Genomic DNA, 21,253 nt, shown 5'->3' with positions numbered 1-21,253 from the left:
AAGGAATTCCGAGTTCAAAGTTGAAATTAGGAGTTTAAAGTATGAATTCCAAATTTAGAGAAGGAAGTTTAAAGTCGGAATTGCAAATTTAAAGTCGAAATTCCAAGTTAAAAGTCAAAATGTCGAGCTTAATATTCTGACTTTAAACTAGGAATTCTGATTTTGAACTTAGAATTCTAAGTTCAAAATTTAAATTTTGACTTTAAAATCATAATTATGATTTCAATGTCGGAATTCCAATTCTAAAGTGTCAATTCTCGGTTTACAGAAGCAATTCAAGTTCAAAGTCGAATGCTCGACTTTAAAGTATCACTTCCACGTTTAGAGGAGTTTCAAATTTAAGGTCGGAAATCCGAATTTAACGTTAAAATTCTAAATTTAAAGTCAGTTCCAAGTTTAAAGTCGAAATTCCTAGTCTAATGTTTTAATTTTAACATTAAAGTCGGAATTCCGTGTTTCAAGTCGAAATTCCGTGTTAAAAGCAAAAATTCTGACTGTGTAGTGAGAATTCCGAGTTAAAATAGGAATTTTCAATTTGACGTATGAATTCCAAGTAAAGCCAGAATTCCGAGTTTTTTTAATTATATAAATTAGGATGGCGTTTGAACGTCTTTGTACTGCAATGTGTTTAAAGTGGTATTTCCGACAAATTTCTGTACATTTTATTTGTGAAATGAATAGTTTTAAGTTATTTTGGATTTATTCAGCTGTGTAATTTTTTTTCTTCCAATTTTCAAAATTCTCAGTGGCGTTGAAATTTTGGAATCCTTAACGGTTTAAACGGTTTAATATATTTTTTAATTAGCTGAATTATTAGCCTTGTATCTCGAAAACCAGCGCCTTTAGATCGTTGTTTTATAAAGACGTTTCGGTCTAAGATAACCCAGAAAGCAGCCCATGTGATATGGATATAAGGAACGCGTTGTATATCCTGATGTGCTTTTTTAATATCCCACTTCTGATTTACCGAAAATTATTCCTAAGTTTTCAGTAGATATTCTAGCAAAGCAAGATGTACATTCAAAGCAAGACAGAGAAGGGACTTCCTGAACATCAACAAGGAACCTCGAGGATAACATGTCGGGCGCGTTTCGAGGAATATTACGCGATGGAACTCCCGGACATCGTAGTGATGCACTTCTTCTCGCAGGAATCGGTGTTCTCGGAGTTCGACCTGACGGCCTTGGGGGTGCCGGGGGTGTTCTGTTCGCACGTCTCCGTGTTGTTGTTCGTCGAGGCCCTCCTGGCTACCTCCCTCGTCGCCGTCCGCACGTCGAATACGCTGCACTCGCTCTCCAGGTCGCTGCTTTCTAGCTGAAGCACGTTCAACTGGAAACGAATGTATTAAATCCTCTAAAAAAACAATCGAGTTTCTTTCTGCCGTGTGCAACCGGTTGAAGTGGGAAGTACTTTAATTCTCATACATACTTGTCTGGTGTTTAGAAAAAGTTCGCTGGAGTCCGAGCCGCAGCTGGAGCTCTCGCTCAGCTCCGTGGTGAACTTCCTCTGGGCCCTGGGGCTAGGCGGCGGCCTTCTGGTGCATACTTGCGCTTGGATATGCTCGCAGACCCTTCTGAATCTCCTGATATTCCCTAGAATATGGAAAAAACGAAGTTCAGTATGCGAGTATTCCTCAGGGTTCCCGTTCGAGGCCCCTACCTGACAGTAACGTGAAGGTTATGGCGTAGAGATGTTCTTTGGTGTTGTCTACCGTCTGCTTGGTTATAGTCGAGATGTCTACTTGGAATCTGACGTGTCTCTGGAACATAGCTGGCCCTGTGGTGCCCCTTTTGTATTCTACCCTAAACGACATTGGACTGGAGACTGAATGGCTTAGTTCTGCTATCTGAAAATCGGGACTTTCAGCATCGAGGTTCAAAATTTCCTGACGAATTGGTCGTTGGAAAAAACTTTCGTTTTCTTAAAAAGAATTGGAAAAAATAGGAGGTATATCGGGGTCCGAGGGATATGCTTTTCTTATGGGACTAAAACCCGCTACCAACTTGAAAAAATTAAATTATATTAAAATTATTTGCGATAAACATTATTTATATAGCAAAGAAATCTACTCAATAGGCACATAATATACATATTGAAAATTACCAACATAAAAATATCATATTTAAGTAGTTTTAAATTATATTTAATGAACGCATAAGCACTATGTAGATGTGGCAACGGCGCTAATAATCGAGTGCAGTTGTACACACTGCGAACCTACAGACCTGGGACATCGGAGATATTGCGCGTCTAATTCGGGTAAAGATGCGTACGCATTCAAAAATGTATTGTGTGTAAACTATGTAAAATAAAATTATTATATATAGCAAATATATCGTATTATCCTTTATTTAAAATCCGTTAATCATGTGAACTGGTAAAACAACGATAACATAATTATGTTAATTTAGTTCTAAAGAAATGAAATGACACTCGCGCCCATCTCTCGTCCAAGTCAAAGAAAATGTGGGATGCAATTTTGAAGGTTCTGTGATAGAAATTACATTATTACTCACTGTTCGTGTTTTTCATCTCTATTTTAATAATGTTACAAAAGTTTTGCAACTAGAACTAATTTTTTAGATATAAAGTTTGCTGAGAAATATGTATGTTCCTTTGTTATTCTGTATAAATGCTTTTATCTCAAGTATTACTAATTATATTAATCAAGTAAAGAAAATTTTATGTAACCCTAAATACTGCTGGGTACGGATTGCGATGTTTTTATAAACCATTAAATATATTAAAAGGATTTATCGACTGTATTTTTTATTCCAATAAATATATCACAGCTTCCTAGCCTTTTTTAATTAATTTTTAATTTAGAAAAAATGTATGTTTCAAATCAATTTCGTTTTTATCAAGTCTTTCAAATGTAGGTATTCCCTCCTTGCTGTCAGATGATTGCGACGTTGCCACATTAATCCTCAAGTCAGACAGAAATGCAATTGTTTGTTTCTGTTTCTAATTAATACAGCTGTACTATGTTCAAAACTTACATTAGTTTTATATAAAAAATAAAGATAATACTGTGTACTATCTATGGAAAAGTTTTGTTTCACAATTTCTACATTTTTTTCTGTTATGGGCAAAAAAGAGCCGCACCCAATATACCTCCTTAAAATCTAGGTTACAAAGGGTTCTAGCCACTATATTTGCAAATATATATAATAATATATACATACGAGTATACATATACACATAAATTTTCGAAAAACTCACCGATAGAAAGGCGTGTATCAAGTCGGCTTTGACCGTGGCTAGGGGTTTGCCTTTCACCAAGATCGTGAAAGTTTCGTCCTTCTCCGTGGTCATCAGCGATCCGAACCAGGATTTTTTCGTCAGCTCGGGCGAGGACTCGGGCGTCAGGTGGACTTCTTCAGAGGACGCTAGAAGATATTCAGCAACAGGTGGTGTATGGACGAGGTATTGACAAAATCAGAAAAAAGCCCCGACCTACCTTGCAGTTTCCTCCTATGGAATCTGGGGGAACCTAAAAAACTATTCTTGATCGTGGTGAGTCTGGACCGCCAGTGGTGGCTCGTTGCGCTCGAGTGCGGCGATCCCGGCGGCGTCATTGGCGTCAGGATGGTAGGACCTAAAACGATATTGCCTAAGTTTAACTACGTGATTGAACACCTGGTTCTTGTTCGTCTAACTGACCTGTGACTAGGCTTGTGGTGTCGTTCTCTGGTGACGTGAGAGACATAACGGACGTCACTGTCGTTCCCCCGCTGCTGTTCGCCCGGTGGTGGGTGGGGGTAGATGGGGGCGGAGTCACGGTCACGTGAGTGTTGGAAGTCACGTGGGTAGAGCTGCGGTGGGCGTGATGGGACGGCGTTCTCTGTCCCACTGGCGAAGACATCCCGGCTAAATGCATTGGTGATGTAAAAATTTGTTTAGATGTAACAATCAGTTTTTTTCCTTGTCTGGATTAGGTCAGGAAATATTAAAAAAAGAGCGGGGCGTATGTCTCGACTTCATTTTAGTGTATTTTAAATTTGAGTCAAGTGTACGGCGGTATGAAATATTAACTTACAGTGGGTGTTGGTGGGGGTTACGGTACTGTTGAACAGAACTGGACTGGATGCTCCTGAAGATCTCGTTGGTGAATGAATACTAAGGCTGCTGTGGGTACTTCCTGTAGAAGGGCTTCTCCTAGCGTGGTGTCTTCTAAAAAAAAGTTTCAGTAATTCGTTTAGTTCTTACTACCATTTTTATTTGTTTTGCAGTGGTTGGTATAAAATTTAAAATATTAATAAAACAATTGAAAATTAATTGGAAGGATGAACTTACTATTTTTTAAATTGTACATTTGTAAAGTATTAAGTTAATTCAAATCATTTTCCCATATACACCAATGTCTGGGTAATCTAAAAATCAACTTAAAATCTATTAATTAACATCTAATAGGAAACAACTACTCTGTGGACTAAAGCGACGACCAGTATCGAATTATACCCGCGCTATCTAATAAACATGTTATACAGGGTGTCTCTAAAGGGCGTGTACAACGCTCCACCAGGTATAGCACGACTCAAAATAAGTCGATATAACTGAACTAGTCCAAAAATTGATAACAACGCAGCTACAGGATGTCAAAGCTAAAAAAATAAACAACATTTTTTTAAATATCTTTCGACTACTAATTTTGTGAAATTTCGTATCCGGGGTTTTTTGGGGTGAGAAATTCGAATTTATCGACAATTTTATTGTATCTTCTAGAGGGCGCCACAAGCGACCATTAGGACGCATTTAAACTGCTAAAACTTTTTTGTGCCACGGTGTATTTCACTTTGGGTTGGAAAAATCTTTTTTTTCTGCTTAAAAATATATGGTATAATGTATAGGTATCTTGCTAATATCTCTAAATCCAACCGTTTTCAACAAAAAGGCATTTAAATTTGTAAATGTATATAAAAAAGTTATTTTCGACTAAATAAATAAAAATCTTAACATATTTAAATAATTACCTACACAATGTAAACTTTCAAAGAAATCTGATGTCTGCATTTTCAAGGGAATTTTTTAAAACTGGTTTGATATCTGAGTATTTACAGACATTAAATTATATATAAAATTCAAGGCTACAAAAAAGTGAAATTTTGAAATGACAAAGCCTAAATTGCGATAATATGTTTAGATTAATATACATTTTTTAATTACACATTTTCAATATTCCATTTCTGATTTACTGCAAAATTATACTAATCGATTAAATTCTGTGCTAATCGGTGTAGTTGTTTCCTACAATATCATTAGTTAATCATTTGAAGAATTTATTATAGTTTTATTGCTACTGTTTATGGATAGAAAACATTTTATTTTTTAAATTCCGCACAAGATCAATGGAAAATGGGTCCCAGTCGATTTTGCTGAAACTGCAGTATGTTATAGTTTTTGACTTTCTGATCAAATGGGCCTAAAGTGATCCTATGAATAGTTTCAGAGATAAAGTGGGGGAAAGTATGTGATTTTGGCTGTAGGCCTGAGTAAACTTCACGAAGTTTCAAGTTGATGGATTCAAAAACTGAGGCATATAATGATTTTTGGCCAGTAGATTCAATGTTTTTGGGATCGCTGAACCTGAATTCGGAGATAGCTTAGTTATCTAAGGTCACCTAGAAGTCAGGTAAAGGTCGTTTTAAGTCAAACTGAAGAAAAGATTTGTATTGAATTTTGACCAGTGAGTGTAGGTTTTTGAGCTCGCAGAATCTGCATCTGGAGATAGAGTAACCCTAAAGGTCACCTTCAAGTCAATTCAAGGTCATTTCAAGATCGAACTAAAGAAAAGGCTTGTATTGAATTTCAACCAGTGCGTATATGGGGGGGGGACTGAATCCGGATATAGCTTAGCACTATAAGGTCACGCTTAGGACAAGTCAAGATCATTTCAAGGTCAAAGTAAAGAAAAGGCCTTTCACAATGTTACCTATAAGTATGTATGCTTTTGAGGTCGCTGAACCTGAATTCGGGGAAAGCTTAGCCCTATAAGGTCACCTGGAAATCAAGAAATCAAATCAAGGCTACCACGAGGAGGTTGAACGATTGGATTTAGCACATCATTTGGCCTTGAAAAGAGCCGATTGTTTATATTTCCAGGTTAATCTAATTTATTCAGGCCTACAGACAAAATCACTTACTTCCCTCCCTCTTTATCTATGAAACTATTCATGTGATTACTTTGGGCCCATGACAACTTTTGAACAGAAAGTCAAAAATTATAACATACTCCAATTTCAGCAAAATCGACTGGGACCCATTTTCCATCGATTTTGTGCGAGATTCTTTCAGTACTATATTTTTATTATCATGTAACATATAATATATTTTTTAAATGTAAACTACTATAAAAAATATTTGCTACTATAAAAGCTGTACCTCGTTTTCACTCATTTTGAATTTTATCACATACTATTTCCAAACTGCAAAATTTTAAAAAACATATCTGTTTGTTACACACTGCTGGTGATTTATGGAAAGTTTCTGCAGACCGAAAACGATGCGCGAATTATGATTACCGCTCATCTGAATTTGTTGGTTTACATATGCTGTGTTAATAGTTTGTCGCTGACGTTGATTTTCATCATACCGACATGTTGGTGTCAAAAAGCGTATATGCCTTCATCAGACGAGAATTTTAAACCTGATTTGAATTAGCTTAATATCTATAATAAAAATAGCTACTAGCAATGGAATTTTCATTGACCCCTATATTTTGGAGTGCAGTTTATTTTGCGAAATAAACCGCGTTACAAAATTTAGGATTTTAACAAAATAATTTCAAATTAACTAACTTGACGTAGTTACTAGTAATGAAGACTTTGGGTACTATATTTCTGATCTATCTTGTGGCATAAACTAGATTACAAGATTTAGGATATTGAAAAAAGAATTTAAAATGAACTAATGTATCTGCATATAGTTATCAATATGATTCCTAAATATCGAAGAGTAGTTTAACTTAAGGAATAAACTACGCCACAAAATTTAGGATAATATCAAAATCATTAAAAACAGACGAACTGTGTGCATTTCATTCATAATCTTATTTATATATTCATATTTAAAAAGGCAATTAAACTTTATTATTTATTTATATTATTATTTATACGGATTGTAAGGATTTTTTGGGAATGACACCATTCAGTAACTTACGCTGGGGCCTTAACAAAGTCTCGAAAATGAACCGTGTGAATATAATTACTTGTAATGTGATCTCCTAGGTGTGAGAGGTGAACCTTCGCTGATCTGGCCAAACTGCAGCGTATTTTGGCCGTTCACTCTGCAGGTGTCGATCCTCTTCTTGGGCGGGTCTTGGTTGTCCGAGTTTCTGATTCTCAGCATGGAGTCGCCCTCATCCTCGCAGGCTGGCCTCCTCCTCTTCCGCTCCAAAAGTAAAAAATAGATCACTTTTTCGGTGTTATGGCTGGAAAAGACCAAAATGGGATGACAGAAAAGTCAAAAAAAGTTCAATTATTTCTAAATCCTACCTTGGACTAAGCAGATGCTGGATCAACTTCTCCTTCTCCTTAAAGCAGCCTAGGCTGCAAATTGCCTGCAGGACATCCGGGTCAACGGCCTCGATGGACGGTAGCACGTGGGTCTGCACCACCTCCATCATGGGCAATTCCAGCTCGAGTTCCCCCTTACCCCCGGCCGTCACCCATTGGTGCTTGTTTATGTCGGTTAGCTGAAGACGAGCGATAAGTTGATTACCGAAACTTGGTCTCGCGGTTGGGTACTCACCGTTAGTCTTTTCTCCGGGTTAACTTCGATCATGCCTCGCAGTAGGCTTTGGCAATCTGGAGGGACGAAGTGGGGTATGTGGAACACCCCCCTCTTGACTTTCTCCAGCAGCTGTCTCAGGTTGTCGTCGTCGAAGGGCAGGGCACCGACCAGCAGGGCGTAGAGGATGACCCCGCAGGACCAGACGTCCGCCTTTCTGCCGTCGTACTTTTCTCCCTAAAGATTGAAGAATACGTGAAGAAAATATTACTTGGTGCTTTTACGAACTTCAATAGATATAAATTTATTTATAAATATCAAGAAAAAGGAAACAAAGTAATACTTTCATTTAAAGGAAAATAATGTATGGAAATAACCCATTGAATAAACTATAAACTATAACTATATAACTATAAACTATGTACTAAAAATAAAGTTAAAAAAAGAAAAAAGAACAATTAAACTTAAATACTTTGAGGTAGTTTTGTTTCTGCAAAAAAATACTGATAAAGTTAGTAGAAAAATTAAGGGGGAAGAAAAATTTCCCAATTTTTTTAGTGATTTTTGAAAGGCTGTAACTTCGTCAATAACACAGCTCCACAAAAAAATCGAAAAAATTACTTCTGGGGTCTGACTATGTCTACCATATGTTTTCGGGGTCGCTGAATCCGAATCTATTTAACCCCATCACGTCAGAACTTTTCATTACCTCAAAAAATACGTCCAAGAACCCAATAAATCATCTCCATTGACCACTCAACTCCTATAACCCTATGGTCCCCTTAATCCTATAACCCTATAATCCCTTAACCCCGTAATCTCGAAACCCCGTAATGCACGAACTCTCATGAATCGAACGTAAATCCAGGGTCTCTGCCGGATGACAGAATAATTCCGTTGCCCATCGTCACCCACGTGGAGGTGCTCTGGATCGCAAACACACGAATAAGTAGTACAACAATGATTTACGAAGTTTCATTCATGAGAGTTCGTGCATAAGTAAGCATTCTTGACTGGGTTTTGAGGTTATGAGGCTATGGGGTTATGGAATTATTGGAGAATATGGGTTTAAGGCTCAAGAAGCACGTATGACTCGAACATACTGTGTTTCAGGGTTTAAACGTGCATAAGTATATCTTTCTTACCAGGTTATGGGTGTCGGGGTTATGGGGTTTCGAGATATTGGAGTTAAGGGGTTATAGGATTAAGGGGTTATGGGGTTATAGGATTAAGGGGGTTATAGGGTCATAGGAGTTGAGTGGTCAATGAATAGAAGATTTATTGGATTTTTGGGCCTATTTTTTGAGGTTACGAAAAATCCTGATGTGATTCAGCGACCTGAATATTCTAGTTTTGAAATCTTGAGATGAAACATTCTTTTGGGCATCATTATCGGCGCAATCAAAAGAAATAAGGCAAATATTTTACAATATTTTTTTTCAAAACTATGTACTGAAAATTTTTGTCTGGCTTAATCAATACCAGGGTCACTTAGCCTGATTTCTCAGCTTCAGTTTGTTTTTTTATTTTCTGTACGATTATTTCTCATTGAAATATCGGCTATTGAGTGAAAAGTCACCTTTTTTATCGTACAGCGAACAGAAGGTGGTTTTTGAAAATAGAATCAATCCTCTTCAAAGGCCTTTTATTATGTTTCAGTAAAAAAAAATATATTGTGTTAAATTGAAAATGTGCAAAAAAATTACCATTTCTGCTGTTTTGGAAAATCAACGACTACTTTGCAAATACTGCGAAACGTACCAATGTTTGTAGTTTTTTTTTAGCTAAATACATGCCCATAAGGCCTGTAAATTTGGAAATCGATCGGTTGAACCGTTTTCCTTTCCTGAATCATCAGTTTTATAAAAACTTAAAGGAGCAGATTTATTGCTCTTTAAACTTCAATTATTGATGATTGAGATGAAAAAAATATTTGCGTTATTTTTATCACAATTTCGCGTTAATTACTCGGCAAATACCGAAAAAAAAAAATTTCGAAAAAAACCTTCAAATGACCTTGAAGTACATTGTACAAAAAATGTTTGATCCCAAATTCTGACAAAAAAATTGTCGGTATATCGGTTGTTAGCATAAAAAATAGCGTATTTCATTTGATATTATGTTGACCTTGCAACTCGTAGTGAAGTTCAAATCGAAGTTTATCATTTAATTTGTCATTTAAAATTCTACAAAGTTTGTCGCACATATTTCCCTTCACAATTCGATCTTGTCGAGTTATTTAGAGAAAAATAAGTTGGTCCTCCAAATGATCTTCAGACATATCGGAAATATTTCCTAAGCTCATCTTCGAACGTATTTAGTGTTCTGTTAGTTACTGACCAAAAACTAGGGCGTTATATTTAATATTTTTATTTTGACCTTGGTTTGACTTTGCGGCTCAAGGTTACGGTCAAATCCAAGGTCACCAGCAGGTTATTAATAGTATCGGTCTTAGTACTGTTCCCCGTGGAACCTCAAAGTTTCGTCACTTAGTGCATCCTCTACCTCAACGTATTAAATTCATACTATTTATGTAAGATTTTAATGTTTTTCCATATTTTTTCCGTTTAAAAATATCGGCTAAGTCTAGAAGTACACAAAACTTACCCTTATTACTTCAGGACAAGCGTAATGGGGAGACCCACAGCTGGTTTCCAACATGGAACCCATGGGCTGCAAAGAGGCCATACCGAAATCTGCTATTTTTATGTTATTCTTCTCGTCTAGTAGGAGGTTTTCAGGCTTCAGGTCTCTGTGGCTGAAAAATAAACGTTTTAGTGATACTCATAAATAAATATATCAGCATTGTTTTAAATTTCACTCTGTATATAACGTGCTTGTCGAGGACAGACACCATCTCACGTAACTGCCAGATTTTATTAATCTGCAGACAATTTCTCAAACGGGTAACTCGTACCCATGAGCGCCGTAAACACGGAATGCAAGAGGTGACAAATTTAAAATAACAGAATACGTAATCTCCTACTAGGTTTAATATCCGTGAGTTAATCGTACATGACGTAAAAAAACAGAGACGGATTAGGGACATTTACAAGAAATAATAGTAGAATATTATAAATGGCGATTTTGTGTAATATACAAAGTAACAGAGGTAATAAATACCTTAGTGTCCGCTTATTACTGACAAAATTGAAGAAAATTAACAAGAGTTCTGGAGTTAAATTTTCACCCTCCTCGCCAAAACCCAAATTTGAATGAACAAAATGATCTTTCTATATCTACAGTCTACAGAGGAAACGACGGCATATTTAAAACATTTGAAATGAAACTTTTGATACATGTTTAAACTGTAGCACACGCAAATAATTTTTCAGTTTAATTAAAATTACGCCTTAGGGAAACTTAGTAAGTAAGACACGTTTCAGCAAACTAAGGGTACGAATATGCGGGAGTCAGTGCTTCCAACTCTGACAAACAAAATTCCCACAGCAATGACCAAACTTTTTCCCTTTTTGTTTAATAAATTTTAAGAAAATATACGTTATATTTACTAAAATGAACTGTACTCGTGAGATTTGTAAGTAAAAGCAGACGTTACGATTATTGACCGTCTCTTTTTTTGATAAGTGACGTCAGTTTTAAATAATTGAGGTTATGTATATTCTGCAATATGAAATAATCTTGTCTTTGGAATTGTTCAGAACCTGTTCAAGTGGGTAAGTGTAGGTTGATTAAGGGCATTCAGGAAAAGCGTACCATATCAAAGTTATGTATTTTTAAAAGGAACACCCTGTATTTTACTCCATTTTTAAAGCACCGTAAAAAAATAGTCCATTACAGTGAGGTCTGGATACCTAGGTGGCCACTGACATGCACCATTCTTACTTATCCATTTATTACTAAATTTTCGATTTAAATAATTTCTCACTGAATATGAAATATTTTTAAATGCCCCATTTAATTGCATCCTCATTTTTCTCCTTATATTTAAAAAGAGGTCATCAAGAAGAGCCCAAACGAAGATAAAAAACGAAACGGCACAAATATCTCCAATATCGTTAGAGATAGGTATAGGTAACCTATAACAGTTTGAAAGAGTTTTAAATTTCCTAGCTTCCGAAGTAAAAATATACTGGGTGTCCTACTTAAAATAATCAAGTTTAACGTTGAGAAAAGTATTCAGTAATTTTGAACACCCTGTACAATACTAAGTGACGACAAATATAATAATTTATAACTTCAAAGATCTAAAATATACTCTCCAAAGCTGCTTCCTTAAAATTATTTTTTTTTGCTAATACATATTAAATTTCTACGCTAAACCTGCATTTTCATTAAAATTGAAATATCTCACAAACAATAAGTCCTAGGTATGCAGAACCTTTAATAAAGTTCACCTATTTTTTTATGGCGCTTTCTAAAATGCAGTAAAATACAGGGAGTTGTATTTAAAAAAACATAACTTAGATATGGTACGCTTTTGGACACCCTGTATATTTCAAAATATTTTTAAAATATAGCCGTAATCAACCTACCACCTAAACAGGTTTCTATAACATTTGCCGATTGAGGTGTTACTGATGGTCCACCCTGTATGTAAGGAACATCAAAACTAATATTAAATATTTTATGAATGCAAATACGATAGCTTATTTCAAAAGCTGTACACAAAAGTCTGCTGAAATGTACAATTTTTACACGATGTTAGACACTACGGCAATTAGAATTCGTATTATGGTATAAAATCCAGATACTTGAAATATCAGGACTTTTAACTCCTTTAATGTGCCGAGTAAGGTTAAATATAATCATAAGCGACAATTATTCTTTGTTTTGCCACCAATCGTACATAGTCTCTAGTTTAATTTTAATTTTATTTCTTTAAAACGAATTACGAACCTGAAATATACGATTTACTGTCGGACATTGAACGAAATAGAGTTTTTGCGGTTATATCATTTTATTTAAATTTAAAAACAAATAGGAATAAGTAAAATTAGCAGAACCAAAACCTTTTCTAATAAAAAAGCTGTTTTCCTAGATGTATTTTTATTTATTGTTATACTGTGCGCCTACTTTTTCGCCTTTAGTTAATTGTTAACAAACTTTAATAATACGTTAATATACCCTGCGACACTAATATCCCACTTCTGATTTACCGTGAGAGCGTCGTGCCTCGTTCGGGTCATCAATCAAACACTAAACGCTACTTTTCTGCACTTACCATATGGAATGGCTATGGCAAAAATCCAAGGCGGATATAATTTGTCTAAAAAATCGTCTAGCTTCCTTAGGTGTCAGTCTGCCCTTCTTCACTAGGTAGTCGAACAGCTCTCCACCCGACACGTGCTCTAACACTAAATATCTGAAAGGGATTGAAATTTCTCCGTTATTTTTGTCGCACAAAAACGCCTGTAAAGGTATTATTAAAGTAATGAGTTAGTACTTACAGATATTTTTTGTTTTCGTAAACGTCAGTCAACCCGAGCACGTGGGGGTGGTCTATCAGTTTCATTATGGCTATTTCCCGTTCGACCTGCAACAGAAAAACGTTGTCAGAGACATCGATCTACCCAGCGCCTCCCAGATTGATATTTTATATGCCATTAGGCAAGAAAATTGGTCCAGCGAGGATGGAAATGCCTCGTTTGTCCTTGGTATAAAAAGTGTCCTAAGATCGTCAACGTTTGAATTCTACGCTGACATACATTAAAGCTAAGTTTGTTTTTTTTTACGATAATATTATTTATTTAGGGACAATAAAAATAACATGTAAAAACAATACTACAACGTACAAGTCATTAACGTCCTGCACTGGATTTGAATTGTTTTGTTCCGTGAAATATCATCGTCAAAGGAAATAAATAAAAGAAAATAAATAAATAAATTTTCAAATTTGAAGTGTATTCGTATTACAATGAAAACTTGTTTTTCTAGAAATGTGTATCGATTTTACATATTTGAAAGTGGTCTAGACATTCAAAAGTACTATTGGGATGTTTCTCGTCAAACGGACCACCGACCTGGACAAAAATCGCGTGGAACGATCGAGACGTGTAAGGGCTCAAAATATTCAAACGCATAGTGGTACTTTTCAAAAATCCAGAATGGCGGACCCAATATGGCGGCCGGAAGCTGGAGAAAACCTGAGTGTACAGCAAAAAAGGGTTGTGAAAAAAAAATTTGCAACTAATCGGGTCATTTTTTAGTTCAAATTGTAGTGAGGGACACCTCTTAAAAGCTGGTGTGGTTGGATGAAAAAATCCAAAATGGCGGATCCAACATGGCGGTCAAAAAACCGATTTGGTGACTGAATTTTTAAAAATCAACGGAGTTACACCAAACCTGATATACGAGAGTTTTTGAGGTCGCTGATTACGAATCCGAGGTCAGATTTGCAAAATTTAAGATGGCGGTTCCATGATGGCGGACGAAATTTCGGAAAATCGAACGATTACCACTAAATTTGATATATGGGGATTTTTGGGGTCGTTGATCATGTATCTTAGGTTGGATTTGCAAAATTTAAGATTTTATCCGCCATACTGGATTTGTCATTTTTTAACGACCTTCGGAAACCCCCCATATACCAGATTTGGTGGAAAACGGTTGATTTTCCGAAATTTCGTCCGCCACATGGATCCGCCATCTTAAATTATTCAAATCTGACCTCGAATTTGTAATCAGCGACCTCAAAAACCCCCGTATACCAAGTTTGGTGTAAATTGGTTAATTTTTTAAAGGTCAGTTACCAAAGTTGGTTTTTATTAATTAAGTATTAAAATTCTGTTAAAGTTAAGACTTGTTAAAGTTAAAAATGATTTTTATTATTATCATAAAATAAACGGATAACTTCAAATTTTTCGTTCTCACTAAACATTATTTCTTTGTTAAAATAGTTTGTTATAGGAAATAAATTAATGATGATAAACAAACATCTGTGAAAGTCATTTGTTTGTTCTCTGTGCCTCGTCCATAGTCACTGCGATCCGTCAGACATAAATTTCCCTCCTGTTTTTTCAAAAATAGTTTTAAACCGAAATATGTCAAAAAGTCCTGAATCAAACAGTAACATATTATATGTTTTCGAAAAGAGAAAAATTCAACAATGCACTAATATAGGTATAGTGTTCCATTTTAAAAAATTCTTTAATTTAGTGATTTTCATTATTAATTGTTTTTTCTAATAGTGTCTTATAAAAATTCATAAAAGAAGCTAAAACTTTTGTATTAAAAACTTTTTGTAATTTCAATAATAAACGCACAATAAGTTGTTAGATTATATCGATTAACCCTGTAGATTCATATTACATTATACAGCCCCATCTTTTTCTCTATGAAAAAGTGATAAAGACCAACGTTTCAGAGAATTTAGCGATTAGAATAGAAAATGGTTTGTCTAAAACAAGATGGGGTTATTATAAAACATTTTATAGTATAGTATTTTTTCTTAATACCTACAATAATTAAAATTGATAGTGTTAAATTTCTGTTTAATTAATTTGAGAGCGGAAAACAGTAAACAAACTACGAAATATTGTGCAAACTATCAAAGCAAATAAATGTATAAATCAGAGAGCGACACATATACAAGGTACTCCATTTAAAAATACATTACGTTCGATTTATAGCTCCGAAATGCAAAATTCAACTATATTTTTATATAGGTATTTGAGGTCGCAATAATATTTCCTGAAACTTCAGAGATAAAAGGGGCAGAATGTTATATGAATATCTTTGTAGGTATATGTTTTTTTTCTGCAGTAAAAATAATTGAGTTTGCCATCTAAAAATTTAGAAATGATTAACAGTCCCATAAAAAAGGTTCTGTAGAGGGTATATTTTAGCGTTTTATTAAAAAATGCCTTGATAAATTGGGCTGCGAATTCGGATACAGCATCAAAAAATACACAAAATCTAAGTACTCATGTCTCTCGTACAGAACTTTTTTTGGGGCTGTTATCAATAACAAATGATGTAATAAAAAAATTGATATAATTTGCAGGATACTGCCTAAAATTACTGAACCGTTTTTAAAACGCCTTTTGATATAAAAGTCTTATTTTGGCAATAAGAAAGGGTACTTACCTTCATAAGTACACTCTCACTCAACTTTTCCCTGTTTATTATTTTGATAGCTACTTTCTTTCCAGTCACACAATGAACTCCTAACTTGACCAGACCTGTAAATAAAAAATTACTATACTGGGTAACTCACATAAAACAGATAGTTAGTTAACTGGGTATATATTCTTTCAATTGCAAAGAAAAAGTTCATTTCTTAAAAATATATATTTGGGATTTTATTTTACGCACTGGTGAGGAGGCATAACTATTTTGCATCGATTTTTTAGGTAGGATTTTAAAAATTTCTTTGATAATTGAAAAAAGTCATAATCAGATTGAGTGATGTCAGGATTTTTTGTTTGAAACAGTGTATTATTTTAAAATTTTGGAACTAGAAACTTAAATTAACATTTTATAAAAATAAATTTATAAACATAACTTTTTTAATTTATAAACCAGTAATTGCTATTATATGTATGTTAGGATTATACATTTTTAAAATATTTTATGATGTAAGGTTGGTAACAGCCCTGAAGTATAAGAAAGAAAAAATATGATATACGTTGGTATTGTTTTCAGTATTGTGCATTATGATACGGGTACCAAACCGAAACAAAAATGTTGTATGCGTTTAAGTTTATGTTAATAAACAGTTTAAACAATATAGTGAACGTTTGTTTATTAAATATATAAAACAAGAAAACTATTAACATATGGAATTTCAATAACTTTATGCGTTATTTTTAATTTGCAAATAGATATTATTTTATTATAACAGTTTCTAGCAATTCTAGCTATTAATCTTATTTATGTCTGACAGTTTTGTGGATGAATAATGAAGAAATTGCTCGTAAAAATGCGAAACCGGTGATTCTGACAAGCGTATGTTGTCACCAGGATTGCCAATGTGCAGGTAACTACCCAAAAAACGGTTATTTTGCATGTGCCCGTGGATAAAAAAAAGTAGCAGGGAATTCACATTTCAGATACTTAATTCACAATCCACCCAAAACCTTTTTGCATTTTGCACGAAGTGAACGAAAAGATTGGCACGCACACGCTAAAAATCCTCAAACACTCTATAAGACTGCAATCATAGCTACTGCCTGGCATTGAAATTTAGCCCAATTTAAAGGTCCTAGAATAACCATCTATGAACTTTAACAAAATAACACTATTTTAAATTTTAACCATTGCACTAAGCGTGTTGTATTTATTTAATTTAATGATTTTAATCATAAGTCCGGTTGCAGAATCAAAAATTAAAATTTGTTTTCATAATTATATGTTAATTAGTCATTTGTCGGAGGCAGCTGAGTTTAGTTGCACTAATAGCATAATATATAGCCAGTAAGGTCATATACTTTTTTATAAATATATATTTAAGGGGTACAGAATTTTAACCTCAAACAAGTCAGCCATATTAAAAAGGAGTAGATTTTTACCAGTTCTGTGGATCTATATTGTGCACGACGGGATTTTCAAATTTCGTGTGACCTTTTTACACAGACAAATAAATTTAGAAATTATTAAATTTGACCTTGAATTAATTACCTATGTGTAATACACAAAATTGCCCTCAATTTATTGACGACGATAAATTCATGATGAAATTGTAGGAATAGGACTGACCTCCAATTTTTCAACAATTTTTTGGTGAATTCTATCACATTTTGATATAAAGATATAATGCTAACTGTGTTTATGATAAAAATCATTAAATATGATTTAAATTGGTTATCACGGAATTATTTATTAATTAAATTGACTGAGGAATTCCAATAAAAAATTGGACTGTGTAATAAGCTTATTAATAATATTTTCAGTTAATTAATTCCTTTTTTGTATAAAATGGCGGTTAGAGAAATACTTTCTTTGCACCTTCACTTAATCTATTTTGCATGTAAAGGTGTAAAGAAACAATTTCTCTTTGAAATTTAAAAATTCTGCTACACTCATATCAACATATCTACTGGTTTTTAATATGGTTGACTTGCTCAAGGTCATAATTCTTTATCTCTATAAAACCTATTTATAAAAAAGTATTTAGTTGCCACTGCAATTGACTAAAATATTCAAAAATTACGTTTAGCGCTCGATCTGACGCTGAAATTTTCGTTTAATAACGTTACAACGCTTATTTCATTTTGTTATGACAAATGGGGGCAAAATGAAAATATAAAAAATATAGGTCTGTATTTTCATATTGTAATGCAATTAAAAAATTATAACACATGCTTTATTAAGTTATCGGTTACGCGCTAATGGAGACAATTAGTGATATGCGGTTGGCAGCATTGCGTTGCGCATAACTTCCTCTCTAACCACGTGTTCTTGGATTGTTGATATCTGATCTTATTTTTCCGCAATGCTATTACAGAGCCGAAAAAAAAATATTATAGTGAAAAACCAAACTTATACTTGCTTTAGACAATTTTTGTTACAATTCAGAACACCATAATTACTAATGACATTTATTAGAAGCATGGCAAAAATTTGATGTTTAATAAAACTTTAATAGCGATTTCCTGCTAAACGATTACATTTATCGGCTTGAAAAAAGAGTATATAATTTTTTCTGATATTGTTTCTCTTTTCAATAATGTTTAAGTCTCTGTGATGTCTAGCATGAGAAAAATGTTATGAACAAAACAAATTTTGAGTCCGAGATAAAGTTATTCAATAAGTAAATGAAAAAAAATGAACTTTGACAAGCTGTAACTTGCAAACAATTAACAATTCCAAAAAAATTCCAATACATACTGCTATTACTATTTCAATCCCTAGATTCACCTCGGAATTTCCTGACGGACTTTCAGAACACTCTGTATATAAAATTATAAAGCTTAAACAATCTTTGCTTATTTTCTGAACAGAGCTCGTATATTAAAAAAATTAATTATTTATTCCCAAAATCGGAGTGCCCAAACCAAACATGAGAGAAGACCATTTTATGTGGGTGAATCACTATATTTTGACTCCCCTTTAACTTTTTTGTTTTAAGAGTTATAAAAAAATGTGAAATACAAAAGTTGCACGATTTTTTATGAAGTTTTTGAAAATGATAGTAGAAAAACAAATGAAATTCAAATAAAATGGCCGCGGATGTTAACTTTGTTAATTTAAATGGAACACCCTGTATATTTTTACATATTTGGATAGAACGTTCCTTGTCGAGCATAGTTGTATAGGGTTTGTTGGGTCCATCTCTAATAATAGGCGAGATAATATTAAAAAACTAAATGATGTTTTTTTATTAAGAAAATAAGACATCTTGTAATTGTTAGACCTCTTTCAGGCATTTCTGCCTTTTTTCCAATTACGTAAGGATTTAGATTTAGTTGTAATATATTTTGACATATCGGACATTGATATAGTCCAAAATGCGTATAGGTATTTTAAGTAAATCTCACTAATTAGACCGTGTGAGGCCAATTACTCATGGACAATCTTATATGGTAGGTCGTAACAGTGACAGGTAGTAATGTCATGATAACATTGTTATTGTTTGACAGTTTGTATTAGTATTTAATTAAAATGGGTTACACAGAAGTACAAAATTGAAATGTTATTAGGAATTAAAATAAACTATGGATAATATCTTAACTACTCTATCTTAATTCCTATAATATTTAAATTTTCTACTTCTGTGTAACCCATTTTAAATAAATAATAATACAAATTGTCAAACAATAACAATGTTGTCATAATATTACCTGTCACTGTCACGGCCTACCATATAACATTGTCCATGAGTAAATAAGCCCCTCACAGACTAATTAGTGCGATTTAGTTAAAATATGTACTTATACCCATTTTGGACTATATCAATGTTCGATATGTCAAAATATATTGCAAATAAATCTAAATCCTTATGTAATTGGAAAAAAGGCAGAAATGCCGAAAAACGCCAACAATTACAAAATATTTTATTTTCTTAATAAAAAACGTTCTTTTCGTTTTTTAATATTATCTCACTTATTGTTAGAGATGGACCCAACATACCATATATGACTGTGCTCGACAGGGAACGTTCTATCCAAATGTGTAAAAATATACAGGGTGTTCCATTTAAATTAACACCGCGGCCATTTTGTTTGAACTTCATTTCTTTTTCTACTATCATATTCGAAAATTTCATAAAAAATCGTGCAACTTTTGTATTTCACATTTTTTTATAACTCTTAAAACAAAGAGTTTAAGGGGGGGTCAAAATATAGTGAATCACCCTGTACCTACAACAAATGCTTGTTCACAGACCACATTATTCTCGACACGTTTTTTTTAAATCCAGTGCAAGGCCGTCATCTCGCTCACCCACCATCCCCGTAGCCGAGCTCTATGTCATCCTCTAATGTCTCCGCAGTCTATATTCACTTCGCCCCTTGTTTATTTATAATAATGTTCCCCTAATTGTGCCGTAGGGTTCACGCGGGGGTGTAATATAGCGGCATGTCCATTCCAAAGCTGTCTCCCCTCGTCGCCATTAAATATTCTTTTCATCCACTACGTCACAATTAGAAAACGACGGGAATGCACCTTATTTATGCAGTAGGTCTCTTTCGCGGGTCATACGATTTGAATATGGCCCCGCGTGACGGGGTTGCGTGTGTTTTAATGCACGGGGGTATCGAGAAAATTGGAAAATGCCGAGCAAAAATAAGTTGTACAGGGTGGGCTTTAGATTAGATAATGTATATGGCATATGGGATGTTTCACGTCAAGCAGATCACCGACCTGGACAAAAATTGCGTGGAACGATCGAGACGTGTAAGGGCTCAAAATGTTCGTCTAGTAACAGCCTTTCAAACGCAGAGTGGTACTTTTCAAAAATCCACAATGGCGGACCCAATATGGCGGGCGGAAGCTGGAGAAAACCTGAGTGTACGGCAAAAAAGGTTGTGAAAAAAAAATTCGCAACCAATCGGGTCATTTTTTAGCTCAAATTGAGGGACACCTCTTAACAGCTGGTGCGGTTGGATGAAAAAATCCAAAATGGCGGATCCAACATGGCGGTCAAAAAACCGATTTGGTGACTGAATTTTTGAAAATCAACCGGTTTACACCAAACTTGGTATACGGGAGTTTTTGAGGTCACTGATTACGAATCCGAGGTCAGATTTGCAAAATTCATGTTTTATTTTAATAAAAAGAGCCATGATTTCTATTTTTTTTTCTCGACAACAAAGTGCGATACGAAAGCTATTCTAACAACAGGAAAGTTTAATGTTTAAACCGAAAAATACAAAATTAAAAACAAACTCAGTGGTGTCCCTTAGGTGCCCAGAAGACACCTTAACGAAATTATTGAAAAACTTCATAAGAGGATTCTACATGGGCTCCATGAAGTCTGATACACTCGCTGGCACGACGAATTGAGGACTGCTGTACCACAGAAGATAATTGTTTCATCTTCTGTGGCTGTACCCGCCACAATAACCTAGCATTGTTCCTTATCACATCACAATGAAACGTGAACAGGGTGAATCGCAAGCAA

The 21,253-nt window shown here is 34.3% G+C and overlaps 1 protein-coding gene across 1 annotated transcript in view; it reads right to left on the bottom strand.

The window, feature by feature from the left end:
- Positions 1-1,091: 1,091 nt before the first annotated feature.
- LOC108911827 (serine/threonine-protein kinase BRSK2) overlaps positions 1,092-21,253 on the bottom strand; it is a 35,004-nt gene continuing 14,842 nt past the window's right edge. Inside the window, exons 2-15 of the mRNA XM_018716863.1 lie at positions 15,778-15,872; positions 13,140-13,225; positions 12,914-13,054; positions 10,336-10,486; positions 7,750-7,965; positions 7,494-7,693; positions 7,208-7,429; positions 4,040-4,173; positions 3,664-3,870; positions 3,461-3,598; positions 3,223-3,389; positions 1,660-1,846; positions 1,429-1,592; positions 1,092-1,329 (exon numbers count right to left, since the gene is read on the bottom strand). Of these exons, the coding sequence (XP_018572379.1) occupies positions 1,102-1,329; positions 1,429-1,592; positions 1,660-1,846; positions 3,223-3,389; positions 3,461-3,598; positions 3,664-3,870; positions 4,040-4,173; positions 7,208-7,429; positions 7,494-7,693; positions 7,750-7,965; positions 10,336-10,486; positions 12,914-13,054; positions 13,140-13,225; positions 15,778-15,872 (2,336 nt within the window). The 3' untranslated portion in view covers positions 1,092-1,101. The remainder of the gene's footprint in view (positions 1,330-1,428; positions 1,593-1,659; positions 1,847-3,222; positions 3,390-3,460; positions 3,599-3,663; positions 3,871-4,039; positions 4,174-7,207; positions 7,430-7,493; positions 7,694-7,749; positions 7,966-10,335; positions 10,487-12,913; positions 13,055-13,139; positions 13,226-15,777; positions 15,873-21,253) is intronic.

This window comes from Anoplophora glabripennis, unplaced genomic scaffold, assembly GCF_000390285.2.
Source record: "Anoplophora glabripennis isolate ALB-LARVAE unplaced genomic scaffold, Agla_2.0 scaffold504, whole genome shotgun sequence".
Lineage (NCBI taxonomy): Eukaryota > Metazoa > Arthropoda > Insecta > Coleoptera > Cerambycidae > Anoplophora > Anoplophora glabripennis.
Note: the sequence above shows the minus strand (reverse complement) of the source record. Positions and strands in the feature narration are given on the sequence as shown.